The 15,580-nt window shown below is 34.6% G+C and overlaps 1 protein-coding gene across 2 annotated transcripts in view; it reads left to right on the forward strand.

Moving 5' to 3' along the window:
• EPC2 (enhancer of polycomb homolog 2) overlaps positions 1-13,082 on the forward strand; it is a 112,456-nt gene extending 99,374 nt beyond the window's left edge. For both annotated transcript variants that reach the window (XM_036858209.1, XM_036858210.1), the window contains 4 exons: positions 7,407-7,543; positions 8,712-8,871; positions 9,811-10,144; positions 11,177-13,082. In XM_036858209.1, the coding sequence (XP_036714104.1) occupies positions 7,407-7,543; positions 8,712-8,871; positions 9,811-10,144; positions 11,177-11,249 (704 nt within the window). In that variant the 3' untranslated portion in view covers positions 11,250-13,082. The remainder of the gene's footprint in view (positions 1-7,406; positions 7,544-8,711; positions 8,872-9,810; positions 10,145-11,176) is intronic.
• Positions 13,083-15,580: the final 2,498 nt, after the last annotated feature.

A 15,580-nucleotide genomic window follows, 5' to 3' on the forward strand; every position in this document is an offset into this window, starting at 1 on the left:
TTGAATGATTGGAAGGTGGCATATCATTTCTCCAAATTAGTTGGTTAATTTTCTCCCAAACGAATTTAGGTAAGGAAAATGGCATCCCGTTATATAAAGTTCATGAGTCTGTGAAGTTTAATGACCTTTTGAAGCTCAAATGGATAAATACCTATTATGACTTCAGGTTGCAGGATTCTTAGATATCTAAAAATAGTAGGAAGTTGACGAATATTAGGTCAAATCTTTTTTTGAGCCAACTCTAAGACATTGTTCAAATTATTTAACTTAACTGGAATTCCTGTACCAAAAATTACTCACAATAGTTTGTGCCAAAAAGTGAGTTTAAAACCATCATATGTAGGCATTTATAATTAGATTTGACCATAGATTGAATTTTTTCTCTACCAATGAATACCATAACAAAAAAGTGATGTTAATATGTTCCTTCTTAAGTTGAATATGGCCAAATATTTGCAGCTTTCTACTGTACATTCCTGATACACTCCAGATCTATGTGACTCGACTGTTTTCCAGAAAATATTTGTTGCACATGTTATTGTATCATCAGTACTGTGTATGTATGGATTCAGAATGTAACATAAATAATTCTATACAATCAGTTCTAGAATTTTATGACACTACCATATATCAGCATAAAATAAGCATTTAAAGTATTATTTTAGGCGTGCATGCACTTCTCAGGGAACTTAAATCACAAATATGCAATGCTAACATCGTAGATAATAAGACTTTTTTTATTTTTGCCTTTCCCCTACCATCAGAAAAAAAATAGTAGTTTTGGTCTGTGTAATTTTTTCCTGCCTTATGCTTATGTATGTTATGTAATGGTACTATGTCTCAACTTAGTACCATTTCTTTCTTCCCTTAAAAAATTTCAAGGTTTAAGCAACAGCTAAGCTACATTAGAACCAATGTTTTAGAGTCAGGTCTTTCAAATATGTATTTAATTATTTATTACTAGAGTAAAGGATTTTGTTCAAGTTTTTTTCTCTGCTAACTATGACCCTCTAGTCATTGAGGCCACAAGGTGTTTTGTTTTCAACAAATTTCTTTTGTTTCAAATATTAGGCACAGTGTATAAATTCATAATGAAACAAGTCTTTTTAACAGCAGTTTTGTAAACAACTGAAAAGCGATGGCAGTATTTTTGTTTGTATGGGGCGCGCCATGCCGCATGCAGGATCTTAGTTCCCCTACCAGGGATCAAACCTGGGCCCACGGCAGTGAAAGTGTGGAGTCCTAACCACTGGATTGCCAGGGAGTTCGCCCGTGGCAGTTTTAAGTACCCACCTCTACCAGTTATATTCATTACATAGTTTCTCAGTTCTGGATAGATCATTTTAAGTGGATTCAGTTATAATTCAGTAAATATTAATAGAAATTCCTTTTCTACCTAAAGAGAAGGTTATAGGAATTTTTTTTAAGTTATATTTTTATATTTGATGGACATGTACAAAAGAATTGAAGCTTCATACATTTGGTTTCTTTTAATCTGTGTGTCTAACACTTTTGCCTTCTGCTTACTCTTCGTGGACTTGATCAGGAGAGCATGCATGTCTTTAAGAGTAACAGGACTGATATTCATCAGTTACCTGGCAGAGAGTCAAGTACTGAATTTTCTGTTTCACAGCTGGGAAATCCCAGCAAATAAAGGGTTTAATCAGAAATAGAAACCTGACATATATACATATATACACTATTGATACTATGTATAAAGTAGATAACTAATGAGAACCTACTGTATAGCACAGGGAACTCTACTCAGTGTTCTGTGATGACCTAAATGGGAAGGAAATCCAAAAAAGAGGGGATACGTATATGTATATACGTATACGTATAGCTGATTCACTTTGCTGTACAGTAGAAACTAACGCAACATTGTAAAGCAACTATACTCCAATAAAAATTTTAGAAATAAATAAATAATGGGGAGAAAAGAAATAGAAACCTGATATACTTGACAATAATATTTATTTGTATCACAAGTTACTTAGTTCTTTAAAAAAAAATACCTTGAACTTGAGGGCCAATGGCAAAGTATTTTCTTACTTTTATGTTGTTCATAACCCAGTTAATGTTTTTCAAGTCATAATCCCTGTGTCCTGAATGTATTCTAATTATTATTTTCGATACGGTACTGAATGGACTTAAAGGGAAACAAATAGAACTGTGTGTCATAGTTATTAGTAAGAACTAAAACTAAAGACTTCATTTAGTTAACTGTTAAATAAAAGTATGTTTTCTTAATTGAAAATCTCTTCTCAAAGAATAGAAGCAGGACAGAAAGGAAAGATAGATGTGCTGAACATAGCAAGTGGATAACCAAGGAAAATTAAGTTTATACATAATTATGTAGGATCTGATATATGCAAAGCACTATGTTAAGTGTTTCAAAGTTGCAAAGTTTTAGAAGACAATAATCCTTACCTTCAAGGAGCTTATACATGGATTATACATGACAGATATTATATTCTTTATATAAATAGGTGGTAAAGTTTTCAGTCATTTGAAACTGCAGTATTTAACTATTCTTTTGAGATACTATTCTTAAATCCTAACCTTAAAAAAATATATTTCACATCTAAAAATAACATTGCTTGTTCAGACTTGAAGGGCCGGATTAATTTGCTTTTTTTTTTTTTTTTTTTAGCATCTTTAAGGATTAATTTACATTTAATCTTGGTTTAGACTAATGTATGGTTGCAAGTTAACATGTTTTTTCTTTTCTCATTTGTCTTGTATACTGAACAGATAGATACCAGCAACTCTTCTTGAAGCTTTTGACCAGCTTCAAATATCTTAATATTACCAGTTTGTAAAATCAGCAACATTTTGGGCAGTTTTCCAAGAGAAATTCCTGGTTTTTAATTTTTCCAGTGTCTTTTCCCATTCTTTTTTAAATTGCCATAAAATGTTTGCAAGCATAAAAGTTTTAAGAAAGGTAAAACTATGTTTTTAACAACTAGCTAAGGTACTCACAAGGATTTATTTTTTTAGTTAGAGTCACTTCTAAAGGTGGGAAATGGATTCACACTTCAGGAGTTTAAAAGATTTTAGTTTGACTGCTAAAGGAAATAATATTGAAATTTCAATTATAACTATTTAGCTTGGATGTCGGAAGTTTAAATGGATCTTTAGTCTGTTTTCTTTATCTTCACATCTCCTTTGTTCCTCATTCCCCACCCCCTTCACTCTCTCACCTCCCATCTTCACCCTCATTATTATCCCCACAGTTTTGCAGTTTATTCATTAGTTACATTACAGGATGTGTAGTCCTGGACAGGTAATGTCGTCTTTCATGGATTGGAAGATTTGTCCTCAGAGTAGCTCCAGTGGTTTTATGTGAACTTTTATCTGATTCCTTGCTATGACCTAGAAGGTTTAAAATAGGATCTCTCTCCCCCTCCACATAGACCCAGATCTAGCTTTTAAAACAAACAAAAATTGCATATAGTCAGCATTGCTTCAACAAAGCATGTATTAAAACTTTTATAACAAAGACCTGCCTGGTAGATGAAGAAGTGCTGAATAATATATTCATTTCGATTTTTAGATAATCTTTACTACCACATTAGATGTTCTTCATTAAGCTACAAAAACTTGGTCTAAGCTAGTAATTTTTAAAATTCATGGCTTCCCAAGAATACATCATCTTAGCCCACTTTGAGAAACACTGCATTAAAAGTTAAAAGATTATTTTAAAAAGGCAGCAGGTACAAGCACAAAAATCATATGTTTATATTCTGTTGTGGGGTGGTCATCCAGAAAATACAGAACGTGTTTTGATTAGATTTTTCTTTTTATTAGTTTATCAATGAAACATCAATACAAAGTTGACAAATACTTGTAAAGATTTCACACATACTCAAGAATATATTCTCCGTGGGCCCAAGTTTAAGGAACAGTGATCTAGGGCTTTAGAATCAATACACCAGTGTAAAATCTAGTGGAGATACCTAGAGTATGTTTTTGATGGATCACTGTCAGATTATGAGGGGGAAAGGTGATGAGGGACCAACCTAGCAGAACACCTTATAGGAACCACATGCCTGAAAGGTGAAGAAAGAAATGAGGGATACCTAGGATCTTTGAAAACAGAATCAACATTCTAAGGATGGTGACAGGTGTTCTAAGAAAAAGTACATGGATTCATTTGAGGAGTAAATCAGACTGATACGCCCAAGATAGGTAAAGAGCCAGGTACGAAGATAGCCAGAAAGGTTAGAGGCTTTAGTGAAAAACAGACTGTCAGTTATAGACACAAAATATTTAGAAACGCGGGTGTGTTACTAATGTACAGAATGACATATTTGCATACGTAAAAGGGGAAATTCTGTAATATGTGACCTATTAGAATGTGTTACCCAGGGAGATTTGCAAAACTCATTATTTAGGGAAAGGAACACTTCCTGTCTGTCTGGAATAGTGAAATATTGCCTTCACAAAACAATCAGAGTGTGGTTACTTTTAAACTGACAGGACTTGGAGGTGTGGGGTAGGGGAGATTGATGACCAGCATGAATTTTACTTTTAAGCTAGCAACTCATGAGAGCAACTAGTAGAAAGAACTTGGCTTGGCCCTAAGCAAGAGAAGCAGATATCGTTTCTCTTTTCATACATTCCCACTTCCCCTTTATGCCACTACCACCCATCCATAGCTGGACCCCTATTCTGTATCTCGTTCCTAAAGAGATTTGTTCACACTGTTAAGTATGCCCTTTTCCTGGTGTTATTTTAATGCTTGCCTCTTGGTAACTCAAAGCCAATGTAAGAAATAAATTTCTTATGGAAATATTTCAGTAATTTATGAAAGGAAAAATAATTAGTGGAGAAGGTGCTTTCAATTAAATTACCATCCTCCACCTACTAGTAAGTCAACCCTGAAGATGATAATTCAATACTGTGTCTGTGTCATTAAAACCATACATTTCTTACCACTTTCCATTCACCCTAACAAAATGAAAGAGGTCAGTTAGGGAGGATGTTTTGTATGTGTTCCAATTCTGTGTCATGATTACTAATTGCTATTTTTGTCTAAAAGTGTTTAATGCTCTAGAAAATTCTGAATGGGGAATATAAGCATTTTTCAAGCACAAAACACCTTTTAGTAAAAAAAGAACTAGATGTCAAGAGTGAATCCAACATGATGAGCTTGAGGTGAGGGCGAAGAGGAAAAAAATGAATGTAGTATTTTAAGCATATCCATATTTTGGAATTAAGTTTTATATCAGTGGTTTTCAACTAATAACAGAATCAGGGATGAGAATTTTGGTATCAAAGTCAGCCTGAGTTTTAAAAAGTTAGGCAACACTTGAACATTAATTTGAGTAATTTCAATTGCGTCTTGGCTGGGATTTTATGAGTTTTCTATGGGGAAAAGGATGGGGTTCCTGAGCAAATTAATGGTTTCAACAAGTCAGGGCAGTAAGTAGACATATTCCCCCAGAAAACAGGAAATTTTATTAGCATCCCTTTTTAATAGCTACATAAAGTGATCCTCTTTTTATAAAAGCAAGTAGAATACCTCTAGTAGGCAACACTTTGTTAGCTAATGACTACTAACCAAAAGTAATTTTTTTATTAAAAGAATACAATTTGTTCTTTTGAGTAATTTATATGTATACTTTATTCTGATTAGTAAGATTTTATAATTGTCTGACTTAAAAGCTTTTGGAGAAAGAAAAGATTCTCATTTCTCTCTCAATTTTTAAATAGCTACTAAAAGTGTATTCTCTTTATTTGGTTTATTCCTCACTTAAAATTAACCACTGTGACTTCTCACCTTTTCATCACAACATAAACCTTAGCTCTGGACACACATAACGCTGAATTTGAGGAAGTAGACCATACACCAGATTCCAAGTCCATTTCTTTTGAATTGGTACACTGTTTATACACATAGGACTTAAACAGATTTATTTGGGTTTAACTTAAGTTTTTCCTTCCTGTCTTTGTATCTAATAAACTATTTTTCATCTCTTTCCCAAGGTTTTCAAACTGCTGGAAATTCATGAATACTTCACATTTTCATTTCATTTTGAAGATTTTAAATCTAGGATTAAATTTTTTTTTTTCATTTAAAAATAGAACACTTGCAGTGAACTTAACATGTGCAAAGAAAGACATTTGATTTTGTTGGTAATTCAGTAAGATAACTAATGTGTACTTCAAAAATACAGGTAATAGTAAAATTTTAGAGTGAGCACTATCATAGGCCCAGGTTTTTTAATCTTCTAAAAATAAAATTGCTATCTCAGAACTGTTTTTTCCTGATAGTCCAATATTAATTTTAATGATAACATTGTAGAACCGAAATGAAGGTATATCTAAAGCTTTGTCCATCTCTGGGGCCTATTTCCTTTTTCATAGAAAATAAGCTGTACTTTGCATAACTTGTTATATGTCTAATTTACCATCAAAATTTTTTTTTTAATTTCTCATTTATGATCATACTAAATGGAAAACTTGGGGATGGGGGCTAGTTAAGTAACATAGGTTGAAGGTATAGTCTCCTATCTAAACTCCTTCAGGTCATATTGATTAGATAGCTAGATTACATTTAAAGGTTGACTCATATTAGTTGGTATTTCTTTATATGTATCTTTTCTTCCCAACTACACTGTAGGAGTTTATAGCAGGGACCCTCTTTTTAATTTATTTTTTCCCTGTATTCATTCTTAACTCTTAATGCAGCACTTTTCATCAAAGATAGTAAATACTTGTTGATTAAGTGAAATAGTTGGGAGAGAGGAAAGAAAGCAATAAAGAAAAATAGAGTAAAATTACTCTAGTAGTACATGTATTCTGATGTGATTTAATGTTTTGTGACTCTAATAACATACTGACTTCTGTGGAGATAGCTTTGTGTCCTCTAAATCAGTTTATCAGTGATCTCCTTAAATATCGGTGAACGAAAGTTTGTTTACATTTCTTTAAGTAATTTCTTAAATAAAAGTTTTAAATGTCTTCTTTTTATTTGACATTTAGTAACTTTTAACAGTTGGTAACAGCATAGTTGATTACATCTGAGGATGCTGAACACTTCTCTGATTTCCAGCCCGTGTTTTTATAGATAGGACTTATTTTAGACATCAAATCTTTTGGCTTAAACTATGGTTTAAGTCTGAATAAAAGGGAGAATCCTTATATTGGAACTACATTATACAGTAAAATCTACATATAGGAACTTTTTTAGCATGTGACATTAAAAGGTCATAGATATTAGCATAAGCCACTTTGGCTGAAAGATTGGTCGTTTTTATTCGGTTCTTTGCTGCTGATGTATAGTGTGATTTGAAATTGCTTTTCATCTTAATCGTGGAATAACTTCATATTGTATTCTACTTGTGTTGTTAAAGGTACTGTAAAACATACGTATTTCTAAAATTAATGTCCTTTTCCAGTGACAGGGGGTATCACGGAAGAGCAATTTCAGACTCATCAGCAGCAGTTAGTTCAAATGCAAAGGCAGCAACTTGCTCAGCTTCAGCAGAAACAGCAATCTCAGCATTCCTCGCAACAGACACATCCAAAAGCACAGGTAAACCTGTCTTTTAATCATGGTTATATCTATTCCTTTCTTTCATAATTATGTCTTTTTTTAAAACATTTTAGTCAGGTCACAGAAGATAACCTTGTCATTGCCACTCTTGATTCTGGAGATCAAACCTAAGTGTCTTTTCAGTTAATTTACATAATTTTAAGTGACTAGTTTATATTTTATGAGAGGAGCACTAGAGCCAAATATAGTATTTTTAATTTAGGAAAGAAATAAGTACATATTTTTGGAAGGGTTATTAAGAATTCTTAGAAGTAATTATATTCTCTTAGAACCATCATCCCCCACCCCTACTCCCCCAGAAATATTTTTATCAAGGATAGGACTATCCTAACTCCTTCCTAACCTGTGCATTTAAGTGCCATGTGAACGTGCCCCATGAGCTGAGAGGTAATTGTCTCGACTTGTGCCATAAATCCAGACAACATAGCCCTTTGCCTATTTGAATCACATTTCCCTGAAGAAAAAAAAATTGCCACGAGGTGAGGTTTTCCTAGGCACCATTAAATGATTGACAGTTGGGATAAGAGTAAAAATACCTTATAAAACTGTATTGCCAGAAGAAAAAAGCCCTGCCAACACCTTGATATGAGCCTATAAGACTGATTTTGGACTTCTGGCCTCCAGAACTGTATGAGAATAAACTTATGTTGTTTAAGCCACTAAAAAGCTGTTCGTAACAGCTAAGCAGTTTAATACAGAATCAAAAGGAATATGACCATTAAATTTGCCTTTGTTTGCCTTTTCTGAATCTCAGGTATTTCCAACCCACTGAAACGTTAGGCTAAGACACAGTTTTACATTGGGACAAAAATGGCTGTTAGTCATCTCTGTTATTTCATTTTGCCCATAGTATGTAGACTGTCAAGTATTTTTAAAGGCATTCATTAACACTTACTGGAAAAATGAATAGGGCATTAAAGGTTGCGGTTGTTCACTACCCTAGCTCTTTCTCATAAGTAATTTCTTCCCAGTTTTTAGTCACTTTCCTGTTTCATATGATGAAAATAGTCTATGGAGATCTCTTAACCTAAACACCTGTAACTGTTCAAGATGAAAAAGGCAGCAGCCTCTTGAGTTTGCTCTTTTCTTAACATGTTCGTGAACTCATGTCTAAAAAGTTGAGAGTTTAATTTTGTTTGTTTTGTAGGGCTCAAGCACCTCTGACTGTATGTCTAAAACACTTGACTCAGCCAGCGCCCATTTTGCTGCATCTGCGGTGGTCAGTGCACCTGTTCCAAGTCGCAGTGAGGTAACCAAGGAACAGAACACCGGCCACAACAACATAAACGGTGTAGTCCAGCCTTCAGGTAAGCCTGTTGTTTCATGTGATACTTACTAGCTCAAAGTTGCAACTCAGTGATTTGAGGTATGGTTTTTGGTTTTCAAATCCAAGGGAAAACATCGTACAAGAAATCAATCTGTACTCTTCGTAATATCTATGGATATGTATGGTGGAATAGCTGGATGTTTTCTAGAATTCACATAGAGCCTGCTCCCTGTTTCCTCCCACACCCACTGGATTCCTACCTATGTAACACTTCACCCTGCCTCGTTTTATCCACATACTGTCAGTTGCCTCACATCTTAGGAAACACATCGAGCTAATTGCTAACCATCATCGTTGAATCATTTATACATTTATAAAAAGGCAAAATACAGTTTATCAGTAAATTGGAAATTGGGTTTACCTTCCCAGGCTTACATACTCACAGACCTGCTTTCTCTGACTCCTTCTCATGAAATACAGCATTGCTGTGAACGTATTTCTGCTGCTTACTACCGAGTCCTCAAAGATTTGCTGTTCCTATCAGTCCTCAACTACTGCTCAGACCCTAGGGTTTTCCTCTTGCTTTTACATATACCCGTGATTGTGATTGCACTTCCTTACTGATGTTCTTGCATGTGTAAATTCTAGTGGAAGTCCAACCTTCATCTCCACCTGCCCTCAATCTCCAGAGAGGACCTCTCTGTCCTATTATACAGTTTCCAAATATGGAGGCAGCAAAATACTTTGCAAACCCTTTTGTGTAGGCTAGTAGAAAGAGGGTGTCTTTGGGGTTGTAACAGGTGAATATGTTACCAATCAGAAGGTCTCTTTGGAGAGGCCGTTATGTGGAAGGTCAATTTGGTATTTAACTAGATTACAAATGTTTGCATTTCTTTTTATTTTTAAGCTCTTAATTTTTTAAAAAGTTTAATGTCTCATGACTTGAATGGAACGATTTTTTTTTTTCCTTCTCCTTCAGGAACCTCTAAAACGTTATACTCCACCAACATGGCTTTATCATCCAGCCCAGGGATTTCAGCTGTACAACTTGTAAGGACAGTTGGCCACACCACTACAAACCACTTAATCCCAGCATTGTGCACAAGCAGTCCTCAAACACTTCCCATGAACAATTCCTGCCTGACAAATGCAGTGCACCTCAATAACGTCAGTGTTGTTTCTCCAGTCAATGTGCATATCAATACACGGACTTCAGCACCATCGCCAACAGCCTTAAAACTTGCCACAGTTGCTGCCAGTATGGACAGAGTGCCAAAGGTTACTCCTAGCAGTGCCATCAGCAGCATAGCAAGGTGTGTGTGTGTGTGTGTGTGTGTGTTTGTGTGTGTTTGTGTGTGTTTCAAGTATCATTCTGTCCCTTTCTGCTGGCTATCCTGTGGGAGGAGAACGACTTTTTTTTTTTCTTTTTTTTTTTTTTTTTTTTTAACCGCTCAGGCAATAGATGTCTTGTCAATTGATTGACTTGCTTTTCAACAGATACTGAATATCTGCTTAGTCTAAAGCTCTGTGACGTAGATCATTTGTTTGAGGTCACTGGTAGGATGTTTAAATGCCAATCAGAACTGTAAAAAAAACAAGGAAAAAAACCCCACATCAACTTGGGAACCATCAAACTGAAAAAATACATCAGTCTATTTTAGAAGCTTCATTTATTCTTCTATTACTTCTTTGTAGTGTAGACAGTCCAGAAGGCTAGAGTTGTTATTAGCTTCCAGAGCTTTAGTTTTCAAATCAAAATTTGTATTTTCTTCAATATTATACACAAAGGGAAAGTAAATTATTCTATGTATATTTTAAAATTGAGAATATTCTGGAATTAACTAAATCCATGATAATGTATTTCAGATTTTTTCTTTCTATAACACTAATGCGTGAGAATCAAAAAAATTGATTTGCATGGATTAATAACTACATGACCTTAAACCTGTAAAATTAAACTATAGTGGAAAATAATTTAAGTAATATTGTGCTCCAAATGATTATTCTTTTTGAGCATCATATGCTCCATCTATTGTAAAAACACTTGGATTGTCATATGTTACATATTTCATAAGTAATTTATCATTGGCTTCTACTGAAATATTGTGTTAAATTACTGTCTTTCCTAAGTAAATAGTTATAATCAAGTTCTTAGGAATTACTAGGATTTTTTAGCTGAAGAAAACTTTTCCTCATTCCTATATAGAAATTGTAAAAAATGGGAGATGTTCTTCTGCAGTATATGTTTCGTTGTAATTACATAAAAATGTATCTATAAATACTAAGTGATACACATCATATTCTAGAGAGTATTAATGTTTATTTTACTCTTTGCCTTATTATAGAGAGAACCATGAACCAGAAAGATTGGGTTTAAATGGAATAGCAGAGACAACAGTAGCTATGGAAGTGACATAACCTAAAACATGTGGCTTTGACCTGTGCTGATGGTGTGCAGTCATTCATATTCCAGCTGAATGCAAAAGGCGACACTCTGTGGATCACAGAGCGTAACAATGGACCTAAATGGACAAGAGTATATCGGATGTTAAATCGATATATGATGTATATTTTGTAAAATTGGGAAAATCACTACCTTGTAATATAGTTTATTTGTATCATCAATATTATTTCTGTTACTTGAATAGTAGATATTCATCATCATGCTTTTGCACTTGAATTTGCAACTGAATGGATTTTAAAAAATAATTCTTTAATGGGATCATGAGCATGAAATGGGATCCTGCATCACTTGTTTTAACTATTTATTTTGCCATGTTTACATTTTGTATCTTGTAAAAAATAAATCCAACTTTGTGTCTAAAAAGTTAAAGATTCATAGCTAGGAAATGAAATTCTTGTAATTTTTTTCTAAAGGAACTGTAAAGTTTTCACTTGGTTCATTTTGTTTCACAATTTGACTAGATGGACTTTTTGGTAAATACTTTAGTGGCATTTCACTGTCAAATATGAAGTTCAAGGCAAAATAGTATTTTCTATTACTGTGCAGGGGAAAGGGATGGATCGATACATGCAAATTTAATGTAGTAACTCACTTTTCCATATATTTTGAATGTATATTTCTATTTATAATACCAGTTTATAAAAAATGATTACACAGAAAAAAGGACTAGGAAAAATTATGCATCTAGCACATTTAAACTGTGCAGGTATGAACATTTTTCAAGGATTACATTTTATCTGAAGACTGCATATTTTAACTGGCTTTACCTGTACCACACCACATAAAGGATATTTTGCCAGGTATGTACTGCATTGTGTGATTGCAGTAACCATTGGAGGTCTAGATATCGAGCCATCCCGGGTGCTGGGAGGGGGGGGGTCGTGGCAAGATTTTGTCTTTTCAGTTTTGGAGAGTTTTCCTGTGGCTACAAGGCAAGTAACGGGTTGGAAAACGTCTGACTGTAAGCGTTGGACACCTTCACAGTGTAGTGTTTTAGTGACTTTTTTTATACGGTTCTTGTATATTAGATACGTGTAGTGGTGTTTCAGAATGTTTGTTTATGCACTAGTTCAGACAACTTTCCCTGTTACTTGTTCTTGATAAGTGAAAACTGCAGGGAAATAAAAATACATATCAAAACATGGACATGCTGCATATGTGTTTATTTCACAATGTGCACACAGTATAAGTGAAAATTTAAGGGAGATGATAGCACTTAACAGCACTTTTCATTTTCACAGTGCTTTCCAAGCATTAATGAAAAGAATTATAAGAAGCTCATCTGTGGGCACCATTGGGTTTCAGATAATCCAATATAAACTACCTTAGATATGAAAAGTTCTTAAAATATTTTACAGAATGTAAGTAATTTGCAGTATAACATTCATTGAAATCTCATAAATGAGCCTCATTTTATAAATAAAAGTTTAGAGTAGAATTATATTGCAAGGGGTTTTGTCAAGTAAGTACTGAGAAATGTAAATATTTTTAATGAATATGATTAAAACCATTTCAAACTTCATAATTTTATACTTTACATTTTTTATATCTGCAGTCCTGAAAGTTGTAAATTGATATGTCAGTTGATTTAATGGACCAGGGTTTCTGCTGAGAGTGGTTTTTATTCAGGTCCTGAATATGTAAAGCAATTTATGGTCAAAACCATAGGAAAAAATAAATTTAATTTCTTCATTGGTTGTGACCTGATAGGATCCATGCTCGTTTCTTCCATACTACCTCTGGGGTTACTCATTGCTGATGATATAAAGAAAATAATTTTGATTTGATGTGTAGTATGACTGTGTTCATTCTGCTTTTAGTTGGATGTATCTCCTTGCTATTAAGAACTCAAAACAACTTTAGTGCCGATTTCGGAGAAAGGTTTTTATTTCCATTTTACTGAAGTAAAAGCATGAAGCAAATTTGCCTTGTGATACACATGTTATAAATAATATAAGTAAAACAAAGAACTGTATTTGTACAGTTTCTGGAGATGTGGCAAATCCAGAATTTATCAAAAACTGATCACCAGTTTGTTTTTTTGTTCTTGTTTTTTAAGTAAAATAGAAAAAATTAAGCCTTCCTTATTTTGGTGATTGTAACTGTTTCACAGATTTCAGTTACTTGCACACACATTTTTCCAGTGCTTTTCAAGGACTTAAGTGACATATTTGTTTTTACATTATTAAATTGAAGAATAGTTTATTTTTGCCCAGGTCCTCCACTGGACAATACCACCATTTCTTGGTTTTTCTGATGAAACTAATATTGGTACTTGTAGTTCAGTAAGCTTCTAGAGTCCTTGGAGTGTGTTTTTTGATGGGGTGGATAGTAGGTTTGTTTGTTTGTTTTAAACAAGGGGGTAACTTTCATGTGCTTGGATATCTTGTAATTGAGTACAGGTAAAAATAGTTACAAATTGTATTTTTCTGCCTTTCTAAAGAGAGTACCCTTTTTTTCTCCTGGTAATTCAAGATCATCATTATGATTAAGATACAGCTCTAAGTATATTTGAAGATGTGTTACATATCTTCCTTTTGCAGAAGACCAAGGGAAAAATTAAAATATCTGGAGGGCACATTTAAAAAATATATACAGTACACACACACATTCTATCTTTTAAAAAAATGTTGAATAGGGTATTTGCAACTGTGCTTAGTGGGGTTTTTTGTTTGTTTTTTATTGCCAGGGTTGTTTTTTGGGGGGAGAGTAGTAAGAAGTAGTAACATTTCAGAAATTGCTCCATAGTGTGTACTGCTGTATTTGAGTATAATGCTGTATTTCAAACAAATTTTATTGACCCGTATATACACCTTCGACTGAAAGGTTTTGTTGTCCCTTAACTAACGTGACAGACTATTACATTTCAAAAGGTTAAGGGTATCTCAAGTAATTCTGAATATTATGTTCTATAACACAAGAGTTGTTTTTCGTTTAACCACAACATGATAACTGCAAGCATCGTGGAGCATGTCGAGTTCTCTCTCGGTGACGTTTTTCATCTAGTCCTAACAATTGTGTAAAGGACTATTATGTTTCCCATTTTACAGGTCAGGAAAATGAAGTTTAGAGAAGTTAGGTAACTGGCCTTATGTCACACAGCTGATAAGTTACTGAGCCAGGAATTAAATTCGGGTAGTCACCACACTTTTAACCACTGCCTCCCATCTTTAATGTGAAAGAAGTACCCTTCAAAGGAGCACTTATTGTACTTCTCAGTCCACTTATTGACAGCATCTGTGTAGCAGAGTTTTAAATTTCATCTAGAAAACAACCTCCTCCACTCTTACACCATCAGGCAATTAATGTTTGTTTTTTGCTTCCCAGACTGAGTGCATTAGATCCACCTGTGGCTTCTAGCCATCCATCAATCAAACCCAGCCCTGTCAGTTTATCCTCCTCTGTCTGCCAGACCTAGCCGGTAAGTGCTAAAGCTCTCAACCAGCACAAAGCTTTGGAAGCTGGGTCTGGGCCAGGACGTGGCTGAGTTTAGCCCTTTCTGGACCTTGGTTTCCCCATCTGTAAGATGAGCAATTTCCTAAAACTCTAGAAAGGAGGCCACCCTGCCAAGCTTGGTGCAGATGTACATGTGGCCCGTGTGTCATTGGTTTCTCACCAAGGAAGTAAATGATGTGGGAGCTAAGGCTGAGCATATGGTTAGTCTAGAGCTGCTTTTTTAAAAGTCATTACTGTCATCGATGACTGTAAAGTATTGACAGTTGTATCATGTAATGCAACTTACCTTGTGCAGAACTAATAATTCTAACCAACTTCAGTGACTACAAGTCTCAGAAGGGCACAAGAATTATTTATTTTTTGGAGGAGGCATCAGTGCGGAAAACAAGACATCACAGCGCAGTAGAATATCAGAGAATTTGTTGAGCTGGGCTTTAATCCCTTCTCTGCCATTTAATTGGCTGGTGATTTTATCATCTGCATATTTCCCAACTTGTATCATAGGACAGATAGGTAGAATTAGATAACCTTTGACATGTCTGCCATCTCTGATGCCACAGGAATCAAATCTCCCCCTACCCCGCTTACCTCCCCAGGTGGCTCCCTTGCTTTCCAGGAAAATCACCTTCCATGCCATTGTCAGTATCCATTGACTTACCAGCACCATTCAAAAGGATCAATGCTAAATCAGACCCTATGTGCCTTCCTACCACATCTTTTTCTTTTCGTATTTGTCTGAAGGGGGACTATTTCTTATTTCAAACACACGGGCTTAAGCTTTTTAGTTGTGACCTACTGCAAAGCTTACCATTTTAACAGGGAAGAGGAA

The sequence above is a fragment of the Balaenoptera musculus genome, chromosome 7 (genome assembly GCF_009873245.2).
Source record: "Balaenoptera musculus isolate JJ_BM4_2016_0621 chromosome 7, mBalMus1.pri.v3, whole genome shotgun sequence".
Lineage (NCBI taxonomy): Eukaryota > Metazoa > Chordata > Mammalia > Artiodactyla > Balaenopteridae > Balaenoptera > Balaenoptera musculus.